Raw genomic sequence first — 13,057 nt, forward strand, 5'->3', positions numbered from 1 at the left:
TGGGCTCCTTATCTTAGAAAGGATGTGCTGAAACTGGAGAGGGTTCAAAGGAGGTTCATGAAAATGATTCCAGGATTGAATGGCTTATCATATGAAGAGTGTTTGATGGCTCTGGGCCATTCAGTAGAAGTCAAAAGAGTGAGGAGTGACCTCATTGAAACCTATTGAATGGTGAAAGACCTTGATAGAGTGAATGTGGAGAGGATGTTTCCTATGGGGGGAGAGTCTAGGACTGGGGGTCACAGATTCAGAATGGAGGTGCATCCTTTTAGAACAGAGTTGAGGAGGAATTTCTTTAGCCAGAGGGTGGTGAATCTGTGGTATTCTTTGCCACAGGCAGCTGTGGAGGCCAAGTCTTTATGTGTATTTAAGGCAGAGGTTGATAGATTCTTGATTGGTCAGGACATGATGGGATGATCACAATTCGATCTCCTTTACCATAGCATTGGAAAGGGGTAGGAACAGACAAGTTTGGGAAATGTTTAATTGGAGTAAGGGAACTATGAGGCAATCTGGCAGGAACCTGGAAGCAGAAATTGGAAACAGATGTTCTCAGGGAAACGTACCAAAGAAATGTGGCAAATATTCAGGAGATGTTTGCATGGGGTTCTGAGTAGGTACGTTCCAATGAGACATAGAAAGGATGGTAGGGTACAAGATCCGTGGTGTACAAAGGCTGTTGTAAATCTAGTCAAGAAGAAAAGAAGAGCTTACGAAAGGTTCAAAAAACTAGGTGAAGATATGAATCTAGAAGATTATAAGGCTGGCAGGAAGGAGCTTAAGAATGAAATTAGGAGAGCCAGAAGGGGCCATGAGAAGGCCTTGGCAGACAGGATTAAGAAAAACCCCAAGGCATTCTACAAGTATGTGAAGAGCAAGAGGATAAGATATGAGAGAATAGGACCAATCAAGTGTGACAGTGGAAAAGTGTGTATGGAACTGGAGGAAATAGCGGAGGTACTTAATGAATACCTTGTTTCAGTATTCACTACGGAAAAGGATCTTGGCGATTGTAGGGATGACTTGCAGTGGACTGAAAAGCTTGAGAATGTAGATATTAAGTAAGAGGATGTGCTGGAGCTTTTGGAAAGCATCAAGTTGGATAAGTCACCAGTACCAGATGAGATGTACCCCAGGCTACTGAGGGAAGCGAGGGAAGAGATTGCTGAGTGTCTGGCAATGATCTTTACATCATCAATGAAGATGGAAGACGTTCCAGCAGATTGGAGGGTTGCGGATGTTGTTCCCTTATTCAGGAAAAGGAGTAGGGATAGCCCAGGAAATTATAGGCCATTGAGTCTTACTTCAGTGGCTGGTAAGTTGATGGAGAAGGTCCTGACAGGCAGGATTTATGAACATTTGGAGAGGCATAATATGATTAGGAATAGTCAGCATGACTTTGTCAAAGGCAGGTCGTGCCTTACAAGCCTAATTGAATTTTTTGAATATGTGACTAAGCACATTGATGAAGGTAGAGCTGTAGATGTAGTGTATATGGATTTTAGCAAAGCATTTGATAAAGTACCCCATGCAAGGCTTATTGAGAAAGTAAGGAGGCATGGGATCCAAGGGGACATTGCTTTGTGGATCCAGAAATGACTTGCCCACAGAAGGCAACGAGAGGTTGTAGATAGGCCATATTCTGCATGGTGGCTGGTGACCAGTGATGTACCTCAGGAACTGTTCTGGGACCCTAACTCTTCATGATATTTATAAATGATGAAGGAAGTGGAGGGATGGGTTAGTAAATTTGCTGATGACACAAAGGTTGGGGGTGTTGTGGATAGTGTGGAGGGCTGTCAGATGTTAAAATGGGACATTGATAGGATGCAAAACTGGGCTGAAAAGTGGCAGATGGAGTTCAACCCAGATAAGTGTGAGGTAGTTCATTATTGTAGGTCAAGTATAATGGCAGAATGTAGTATTAATGGTAAGACTCTTGGCAGTGTGGTGGATCAGAGGGATCTTGGGGTCTGAGTCCATAGGACACTCAAAGCTGCTATGCAGGTTGAATGCGTGGTTAAGAAGACAAATGGTGTATTGGCCTTCATCAACCATGGGATTGAGTTTAAGAGCCGAGAGGTAATGCTGCAGCTATATAGGACCCTGTGTTCAGTTCTGGTCGCCTCACTACAGGAAGGATGTGGAAACCATAGAAAGGGTGCAGTGAAAATTTACGAGGATGTTGCCTGGTTTGGGGAGCATGCCTTATGAGAATAGGTTGAGTGAACTCGTCCTTTTCTCCTTGGAGCGACGGAGAATGAGAGGTGACTTGATAGAGGTGTACAAGATAACAAGAGACATTGATCGTGTGGATAGTCAGAGGCTTTTTCCCAGGGCTGAAATGGCTAGCACAAGTGGGCATAGTTTTGAGGTGCTTGGAAGCAGGTACAGAGGAGATGTCAGGGGTAAGTTTTTTTACACAGAGAGCGGTGAGAGCTGGCAGCGGTGATGGAGGTAAGAATGTTTGGGTCTTTTAGGAGACTCCTGGATGGCTACACGGAGCTCAGAAAAATAGAGGGCTATGGGTAAAGCCTAGGTAGTTCTAAGGTAGGGACATGTTTGGCATAGCTTTGAGGGCCGAAGGGCCTGTATTGTGTGTATGTTTTCTATGTTTCTATGATACATAGTGAAGGCAGGAGATTGGAGCTGAGAGGAAAATGGGATCAGCCATGAAGAAATGGTGGAGCAGACTCGATGGGCCAAATGGCCTAATTCTGTTCCTATGTCTTGTGGTCTTATCCTTCTGTTATAGATTTCAGTCCCTTTGAAGTTTACCTCCACCTCGGCCTTAAAGACTTTTCAATGCACTTCAAATGGCATTGGGAATATCAGGCTATCTTGGGTGCCCACATTGTCCTGCATTGTCTGGTGGAGCATGTAATCATACACAGTAGGTGGGGTAGGATTTATTCTCCCTGGACTTTGCTTTTCAATAAGTGCCATTGTGTGAAATTCCAATTTGCATTATCCATATTTTCATAGAAGGATGAAAAGTGACTGATTGGTGCACTTTGTGGATTGGACTAGATTTTCGAGAACGCTGCAGTTCATGTTAGACGTGTTTCTGGTTTCCGGATACGCATTTTTAAAATTGCTATTTTGTGTTATTTCAATCGGGGCACTGTGCGGTCTGCAGTTAACGAATGACACAGGGCTAACTTGAATTGAACTGAACTGTACATTCTTAGACTGCTTCAAGGACTCCAGTTTGATGTTTAATATTCCGCGTGCTATTGGCTTGTTTTTTGTCATTTGCATCTTCTGCTCTTTTTTTGGTACTTCGTGTGTTTGATGTTTTCTGAATGGATTCCATGCTGTTTCTTTGTTACGTGGCTGCCTGTGGGGAGACGAATCTCAGGGTTGTATTCTGTCTGTAATAAAGGTCCTTTGAATCTTTGACTTGACAGAGGTGTATATGATGATATGAGGAGCATTTGATGGCTCTGGTGTCACGACATGCACCCATCTACATGAGCTTCTGAAGTTTAGATGCTCTGACTCCCCAGAGTACGGATAGCTGGTGCAGTATCTTTAAAGTTTCAGGACAGACCTGCTAATATTTTGGACAGCAAGGACTGAGCATTTAAGGAACACCTGGACTGATGTTCGGCGCTCAATCGTAAGCCTATTTGTGATTTCATCTAGTGTTGGTTTTGTGCTCAGATTCTCGATCCAGTTTGAAACCGTGTCTCAATCCTTGCCATGGTTACCCTTGCATTTGGGTCCAAGCCATTCTCATCAATGACTTTTGTCTCATCTGGGCTTGTACTTACTGGAACCTACACAAAATGCTGGAGGAATTCAGCAGGCCAGGCAGCATCTATAAAAAGAGTAAACAGTCTATGCTTCCAGCCGAGACCCTTCATCAGGTCTGGCCTGCTGAGTTCCTCCAGTATTTTGGGTGTGTTGCTTTGGATTTCCAGCATCTGCAGATTTTCTCGTGTTTCTGATACACTACCTTGGTATTTTCACCTCTCTTTTAATTAAGTGACTTTGATAGTTATGGACTATCAAAGTCATTTGTTGACTGTAAATATATGAATTTTATTTTTAACTAAGCTGTATCGCATGCATTGTAAATATATGCTTTGCATGGACTGGAGTAGCACCACAATCTCATTGCCTTGGGAAATGACAATAAAGTTCTGTTCTATTCTATCCTAGAGTGGAATGAGTTTCACTAGGAGTATTTCTGGGACCAGCTTTCACAATTTACTTTAATGACATTGTTTGTTTGCTACGTGCCATGTTGTATGACGTAGGTAATCAGGATACAGTGACCATGACTGTTCTTGGCAATTTTTTCAACAGAAGTGGTTTGCCATTGCCTTCTTCTGGGCAGTGTCTTTACAAGATAGGTGACCCCAGCCATTATCAGTACTCTTCAGAGATTGTCTTGCCTGGTGTCAGTGGTCACATAACCAGGACTTGTGATCTGCTCTGGCTGCTCATACAACCATCCACCACCTGCTCCCAAGTCTCCACGTGACCGAGGGGCGAAACAGGTGCTACACCTTGCCCAAGGATGACCTGAAGGCTAGTGGAGGGAAGGAGTGCCTTGCATCTCCCTTGATAGAGATGTATCTCCACTCCACCACCCAAAAAATAAATCGTTGCCATCCTCTTTTCCCTTCCCCTTTGCGTGCCTGTCCAGCCTGCCCTGAAGGCCGTTCTCTTGAACCATCCCAACGTAAGGGCAGATTCACATTCTCAGCACTTCTGATGTCATCTACTTCTGCTCTATCTGGTGACCCTCCCTCGCCACTCAGCCTTTCTGAAACATAAAGAAACCCTAGCTAGAAACCCTGACATGATCAGTCTTGACTTTCTGGTGCTTCTCTGTCCTTTACATAAAGTATCAGCCAGAATTATGTGCAGTAAAATGAAAAATGCCGAGTCGTGGAGTAGGATAACGTTCAGTGATTGGTGTCTTAGAATTCCAAGAAGAATTCTATCACGCAACACACATCAAAGTTGCTGGTGAACGCAGCAGGCCAGGCAGCATCTCTGGGAAGAGGTATAGTCGATGTTTCAGGCCGAGACCCTTCGTCATCTCTTTTCATCCTTCTATCATGTACAATGGCTGTATCACCATCCGGTATGGGGGGTGGGTTGGGCTACTGCACAGGGTCAAAGTAGGCTGCAGAGAGTGGTAAAATTAGTCAGCTCCATCATGGATACTAGCCTTTGTAGTATCTAAGACACCTTCAAGGAGCAATGCCTCAGAAAGGTGGTATAAAAACATAGAAAACCTGCAGCACAATACAGGCCCTTCAGCCCACAAAGCTGTGCCGAACACGTCCTTACCTTAGAAATTACTTAGGGTTGATCATAGCCCTCTATTTTTCTAAGCTCCACGTACCTATCCAAAAGTCTCTTAATAGACCCTATTGTATCTGCCTCCACCACTGTTGCCAGCAGCCCATTCCACACACTCACCACTCTCTGCGTAAAAAACTTACCCCTGACGTCTCCTCTGTACCTACTTCCAAGCACCTTAAAACTGTGCCCTCTCGTGCTAGCCATTGCAGCCCTGAGAAAAAGCCTCGGACTATCCACACAATCAATGCTTCCATCATCTTATACACCTCTATCAGGTCACCTCTCATCCTCCGTCACTCCAGGGAAAAAAGCCGAGTTCACTCAACCTATTCTCATCAGGCATGCTCCCCAATTCAGGCAACATCCTTGTAAATCTCCTCTGCACCCTTTCAATAGTTTCCACATCCTTTCTGTAGTGAGGCAACCAGAACTGAGCACAGTACTCCAAGTGGGGTCTGACCAGGGTTCTATATAGTTGCAACATTACCTCTCGGCTCCTAAACTCAATCCCGTGATTGATATAAAAGTTGCTGGTGAACGCAGCAGGCCAGGCAGCATTTCTAGGAAGAGGTACAGTCGATGTTTCGGGCCGAGACCCTTCGTCAGGACTAACTGAAAGAAGATCTCTTACTAGCTCTTCTTTCAGTTAGTCCTGACGAAAGGTCTTGTCAGGACTAACTATAGATGCTGCCTGGCCTGCTGCGTTCACCAGCAACTTTTATGTGTGTTGCTTGAACTTCCAGCATCTGCAGATTTCCTGTGATTGATGAAGGCCAATGCACCATATACTTTCTTAACCACAGAGTCAACCTGTGTAGCAGCTTTGAGTGTCCTATGGACTTGGACCCAAAGATCCCTCTGATTCTCCACACTGCCAAGAGTCTTACCATTAATACTGTACTATATTTTGTATTTCACCTACCAAAATGAAGCAGCTCACACTTATCTAGGTTGAACTCCATCTGCCCTCATTAAGGACCCCCATCACCCAGAACAAGAATTTCCCAACTGCAGAGCCCTCTATTTTTCAAAACTTCATGTACCATGTAAAAAAGCCTATTGTATCCGCCTCTACCACTGTCACTGGCAGTGCATTCCACGCACCCTCCACCCTCCTCTGTACCTACTTCCAAGCACCTTAAAATTACGCCCCCTCATGTTAGCCAATTCAACCCTGGGAAAAAGCCCTTGACTATCCACATGATCAATGCCTCTCATCATCTATACACCTCTATCAGGTCACCTCTCATCTTCCGTCACTCCAAGGAGAAAAGGCCAAGTTCACTCAACCTATTCTCATAAGGCATGCCCCCCAATCCAGGCAACATCCTTGTAAATCTCCTCTGCACTCTCTCTATAGTATCCACATCCTTCCTGTAGTGAGGTGACCGGAACTGAGCACAGGACTCCAAGTGGTGTCTGACCAAGGTCTTATATAGCTGTAACATTACTTCACGGCTCTTGAACTCAATCCCATGGTTGACGAATGCCAACACACCATACGCCTTCTTAACAACACTGTCAACTTGCACAGCAGCTTTGAGTGTCCTATAGAGATGGACCCCAAGATCTCTCTGATCCTCCACACTGCCAAGAGTTTTACCATTCTGTCTTCAAATTTGACCTACCAAAATGAACCACTTCACACGGATCTGGGTTGAGCTCCTAAATGCGTGCGTCTCAAGTGGCCTCTGACAACCAAGTCCAGCTCCTGGCCTTCATCTGGGGCTCAGCTACTCAGCCTGGCAGACTGTTTCTACTGACAGGAGAAGGGGCAAAGGTGGGTTACTGTCACCTTAAAACCAGTCGCCTCGGGCAGATGGGCTTCTTCAGACGTGGCTGGCAGCTCATCTCGGAGAGGGAAAACTCTGGCTTTAGACATCCGCTTCCTTGCAGCTATACCCCATCGTGGAGAAGGCTTCAGGAGTAAACCCCGAGGGAAAAGTCCAGATTGGGATCCCTCAGGGAATCCTCCATTGAGTTCAACGCTGACTGGCAACTCCTTCGAAGCTGCTGGTGCTAATCAGTATTACTCTCTGTTGTTCCTTTGGGCTCATCAGGAGTCTGCTGCATGGGCAACAGCTTGCTCTCCATATCCTATTGCCCAGGCTTGCGCATCTAGACAGCTAGGACACAGCATCCACGCTCGACTCTGACTAATGGAGGCCTTCGAGACGTTGCCTGACCTGCCGGGTTCTTGCAGAATTTTGTGTGTTTGTTGCCAAATATTTTGTTGTTCTGTTATTGTTTCAATGTGCAATTATTACTGAGAATAACATGGAATTAATTAAATGTTCAACAGCCTTTATTATCACACATAAATGCCAATGGTTAAAATAAACTCTCATCTGTTTTGGTATTGTTTCAATATACTGTAGAACTGTGGTTCAGGGAGTGGATTAGCAACCCAGCTAAATCCCTCCTGAGCAACTTGTAAAACTGAATGCCAGGAAGCAATTCATTTCTGTTTTGACATTGGAAAAATGATTATGAAAGCTGTTATGTAGCGCACAAACAATAAGACACAGGAGCAGAATTAGGCCATTTGGCCCATCAAGTCTGCTTACCGTTTCATCCATTCTCCTCTCTGTCCCAGTCTCCTGCCTTCTCCCCAGAACTATCCATGCCCTGACTCAACCCTCTCCCCATTCCGGTGAGTAGACCCATAGAAATCGATCAGTCCTCACGTGTAACCCTTTCAATCCCAGAATAATTTTTGTGAACCTCTTTTGAACCCCCTCCTATGTCCCTCCTTGCTAAGATAAGGGGCCCAAGACTGCTCACTATACTCCAGGTGAGGCCTCACCAGTGCTTTAGAAAATCTCAACATTACATCTCTGCTCTGCAACATGATGAGTGAGAATCCGAACAATCGGATTGGCCATTCGTTCACCCGTTCCATTGCGAACAACCGGATTGGCCATTCGATCACCTGTTCCATTGCGAACAACCGGATTGGCCATTCGATCACCTGTTCCATTGCAAACAATGGGATTGGCCATTCGATCACCCGTTCCATTGCAAACAACTGGATTGGCCATTCGATTGTCAGTTCCATTGCAAACAACGGGATTGACCAATCAATCACCTGTTCCATTGCAAACAACGGGATTGGCCATTCGATCACCTGTTCCATTGCAAACAACGGGATTGGCCATTCGATCACCTGCTCCATTGCAAACAACGGGATTGGCCATTCGATCACCTGTTCCATTGCAAACAACTAGATTGGCCATTCCATCACCCGTTCCATTGCAAACAACGGGATTGGCCATTCGATCACCCATTCCATTGCAAACAACCAGATTGGCCATTTGATCACCCATTCCATTGCAAACAACGGGATTGGCCATTTGATCGTCAGTTCCATTGCAAACAACTGGATTGGCCATTTGGTCACCACTTCCATTGCAAACAATGGGATTGGCCATTCGATCGTCAGTTCCATTGCAAATAACCGGATTGGCCATTCGACCACTAGTTCCACAAACTTGTTGCCATGAGAGGTTGTGGAGGCCAAGTCATTGGGTGTATTTAAGGCAGAGATTGATAGGATCTTGATTAGCCAGGGCATCAAAGGGTATGGGGAGAAGGCAGGGGAGTGGGGATGACTGGAAGAATTGGATCAGCCCATGATTGAATGGCAGAGCAGACTCAATGGGCCAAACTTTGCTCCTATGTCTTATGGTCTTATGGCCTTATGATCTTTGGACTGTGGGGGAAACCCGGTCGAAACCCACACGGTCACAGAGAGAAGGTACAAACTCCTTACGGGCAGTGGCAGGAATTGAACCCGGCTCGCCTGTACTGTAAAGTGTTGTGCTAATCACTATGCTATTGAGCCGCCCATGCCTTGATGTGAATATGACCATAATAATAAAGCTATTCCAATGTTTTCCAGTTTTCTCACTCTGTAATGTCCGACTCAGAGTGGGAGCTTCTGTCTGCTTACTTGAACAGTAATCTAAAGGCCTGGATTAGTATCCCAGACAATCAAATTTGACAGGGGTCTGAACATAAAATATAAGTTTATAAAAGCCTGTAAGCAAATGAGACTCAGACATACAAACCCAAATAGTTCTTTAATATCTTTAGAGGCAGTTAATTAGCTCTTGTGTCCAATTTTTGCTTAAAATTGCAAAACTGATTTCAATTAGCTTGTGTGACACTAGAAAATGTGAATGGTCAACTTAATTTGCCATATACAGTATTGTGCAAAAGTCTTAGTATCCTTAGCTATATATGTGTGTCTAAGACTTTTGCAGTAATTTTATGTATTGCACTGTACTACTGCTGTAAAAAAACCCTAATTTCATGACATATGCAAGTGATGATAAACCTGATTCTGATCTGAGTCTCTATGGTGGACTGGGAGTGGGAAGGGGGCAGGGAGAGGGGAATCATGGTTGGGGAAAGGGGAGGGAGCGGGAAGCACCAGAGAGACATTCTGTAATGATCAATAAACCAATTGTTTGGAATCAAATGATCTTGCATATGCACCCAGCACACCCCACGCCCCAGGCACTCCTTCTCTGCCACCTGTCCCACACCCCTCCCACAGCGCACCACCCTCACCACTCCCAACATCCTTTGCTTCTGCCTGATTTACCAACTTGCTCTCCACTCCACGTTGACAAATACAGCGCTGTGCAAATGTCTTTAGGCACCCAAGCTATATAAATGTGCACAAGACTATTGTATGGTACTGTACATTTACAAGTATTAGGAATTTGCTATGCTATACTGGCATGACTGCTACAAAAAATCATTCAACAATTATAAGGAATAAAGAATTATTTAAAAATAAAGTTAGAGGTCAAAGTACGAATATGGAATAAAATGTGCATCAATACATAAATACCAGCATGTGTTTACAATTTACCGTGCAGTGACTGAGGTCATAGATAGATGGGGGTAAGGAGGGGGCCGAATAGAATGATTGCTTGGGGGAAGAAACTTTTAAAATGGTGTAAAGTTTTTATTTTAATAGCCCTATAGTGCTTTCCAGAAGGGAACATGAAAGATGATGGAGTTTTGTCCAAACTGTTCAAGGAAAATATGAACAAAATAACTGACGCCATTAACCACTGCCTCCAACCCCCAAGGCGTTATTTGTTCTCTGTGCTCTGATCATTGCAAATATATTCAAACCATGATTCTCCACTGCTGCACTAATCCGTAACCAAAACTGTTTGGAACCACTAGTGTTTTTACATCAGGGTAATTTTTATTTTATAAATATTATATATTTGCAGATTTACATGAACATTCATCCTCTAGTATTTAGGAAACTAATGCTTCTTATAATGCACACTAATCCCTCTCCTCCCCCAACAATGTCTAAAGTCCATTAATGCCCCAACATTTTGAAAAAGACAAAAATAAAGAAAAAAAACAGCATCATAAGAAACAATATATGTTGAAAAAAATCCTCTCAAATATTCTCCAACATCTCCATGAGTTGATAGGGTTGTTAAGAAGGCATTTGGTGAGTTGGCCTTCATTAGTCAGGAGATTGAGTACAAGAGTTTGAGGTAATGTTGCTGCACTATAAAACCCTGGTTAGACCACTTTTGAGTACTGTGTTCAGTTCTGTTCATCTCATTATAGGAAGGATGTGAAAGCTTTAGAGAAGGTGCAGAGGAGATTTACCGGGATGCTGCCTGGATTAGGGAGCATGTCTTATGAGGGCTTTACTTTTTGGGGTGAAAGATGACGGGAAGTGACTTGATAGAGTTGTATAAGGTGACAAGAGGCAGAGAGAGAGTGGAAAATCAGCGCCCTTTTCCCAGGACAGAAATGGCAAATACGAGGGATCATGATTTTAAGGCAATTGGAGGAAAGTATAGGGAGAATGTCAGAGGTATTTTTTTTTACACAGAGAGTGACGGGTGCATGAAATTCACTGACTGGGGTGGTGGTGGAGGCAGAAACTTTAGATACATAAAAGAAATCCTTAAAGATGACGTTGAAATAGAGGGTTATGTAGGAGGGAAGGGTTAGATTGATCTCAGAGTAGGTTAAATGGTCAGCACTACATTGTGGGCCAAAGGGCTAGTACTGTGCTATAGTGTTCCATGTTCTACTGACTAACATGGGGAACTGAAGACTCCTCTGAATATAAATTTCTCCCTGGGATCACAATTTTTCTGTAATTGATGTATTTTCTGGAAATCAGTACATTGTACCTTTCCCTTTAACCCCGCAGTTGTTGTCATGCTTTGCCCAAAGCAGCATTTGATGCAAATGTTGTTACCTTCAGGTTGACGACTGGCATGTTTAACCTGTCTGCTTTCCTCACCACTGTGTACAAATCTTGCAGCTGAGAGGACAGGAAAGCTCGGTAGGTGGCCAAGGATCCCATGGCTTGAGCTTGCTGGAAGCACTGAAGATCCGCCCCACGGATTCCTTGCATGTTACCGGACAGCGGGGTGTTCAAAGCCACCAAGTGCAACTTCAGAGAAACAAGGGAGAAAGGTTTGAGTTAAAATTTCTATTTGTATCTTCTTACTTGCCTAAGCTCCAATTTTGGTGAAAAGGATTTGCTAAGTATACACTCGGTGGCCACTTTATTAGGTACACCTGTACACCTGCTCGTTAATGCAAATCAAACAATCACGTGGCAGCAATGCAATGCATCAAAGCACGCAGACATGGTCAGGAGATTCAGTCGTTGTTCAGACCAAACATCAGTATGGGGAGAAAATATGATCTAGGTGAGTTTGACCTTGGACCTGCTGGGATTTTCATGCACAACAGTCTCTAGAATTTACAGAGAATGACGCAAAAAAACCCCCCAAAAAACATCTAGTGAGTGGTAGCTCTGTGAGTGAAAATGCCTTGCTAATGAGAGAGTAACTGAAATAACCACACGTTACAATAGTGGTGTGCAGAACAGCATCTCTCTATGCACAACATGTCGAACCTTGCACTGGATGGGCTACAGCAGCGTGAGACCGCAAACACACACCCAGTGGACACTTTATTAGGTACAAGAGTCTCCTAATAAAGTGGCCACTGAGTGCATGTAATTTAGAAAATGCTTCTTCCGATAAAGCCACCATGAGCTAAGCTCCTTGTTGGCTGTTCAGAACGATGGATAATTCCCAAATATCACAGACATCTTCAGAAGCCAGCGCCTCAGGAAGGTGGCGGCAATCAAGAAGGACTCCAGCATACAGGACGTCCCCACTTTTTCAGTTCTACTACCCACGAGGAGGTACAGGAGCCTGAACACTTTAGGAACAGCTTCTTCACTCCTGCTATCAGATTTCTGTTTGGCTAAGAACCCATGAACAATAGCTCAGTATTTTTGCTCCCTTTTTTGCACTACTCATGTAATTACTACAGGACTGAGCAAAAGTCTCAGGCACCCTAGCTATATATACACACACGTGTCTAAGACTTTTAGACAGTACTGTAGTAACTTTATGTATTGCACTGTACGATTGCCACAAGAAAAATTCATGATATATGAGAGTGATTCTGATATGGGTCTCTATGGTGGACTGACAGTGGGAAGGGGGCAGGGAGAGGGGAATCAGGGTTGGGAAAAGGGGAAGGGAGAGGGGAGGAACCGGGAAGCACCAGAGAGACATTCTGTAATGATCAACAATCCAGTTCTTTGGAATCAAATGGGGTCTCAGGGCTGGGTGTTTCAGCACCAGTGCCAACCCCTGCCCCTGGCACTCCTGCTCTGCCACCTGTCTCACACCCCTCCTGCGGCATTCCA

At 44.4% G+C, this 13,057-nt stretch overlaps 1 protein-coding gene across 2 annotated transcripts in view; it reads right to left on the bottom strand.

Moving 5' to 3' along the window:
* Positions 1 to 13,057, bottom strand: part of LOC140194776 (collagen alpha-1(XV) chain-like) — a 333,668-nt gene that overhangs the window by 10,654 nt on the left and 309,957 nt on the right. For both annotated transcript variants that reach the window (XM_072252059.1, XM_072252067.1), the window contains one exon: positions 11,582 to 11,779. In XM_072252059.1, the coding sequence (XP_072108160.1) occupies positions 11,582 to 11,779 (198 nt within the window). The remainder of the gene's footprint in view (positions 1 to 11,581; positions 11,780 to 13,057) is intronic.

This window comes from Mobula birostris, chromosome 1 (assembly GCF_030028105.1).
Source record: "Mobula birostris isolate sMobBir1 chromosome 1, sMobBir1.hap1, whole genome shotgun sequence".
NCBI lineage: Eukaryota > Metazoa > Chordata > Chondrichthyes > Myliobatiformes > Myliobatidae > Mobula > Mobula birostris.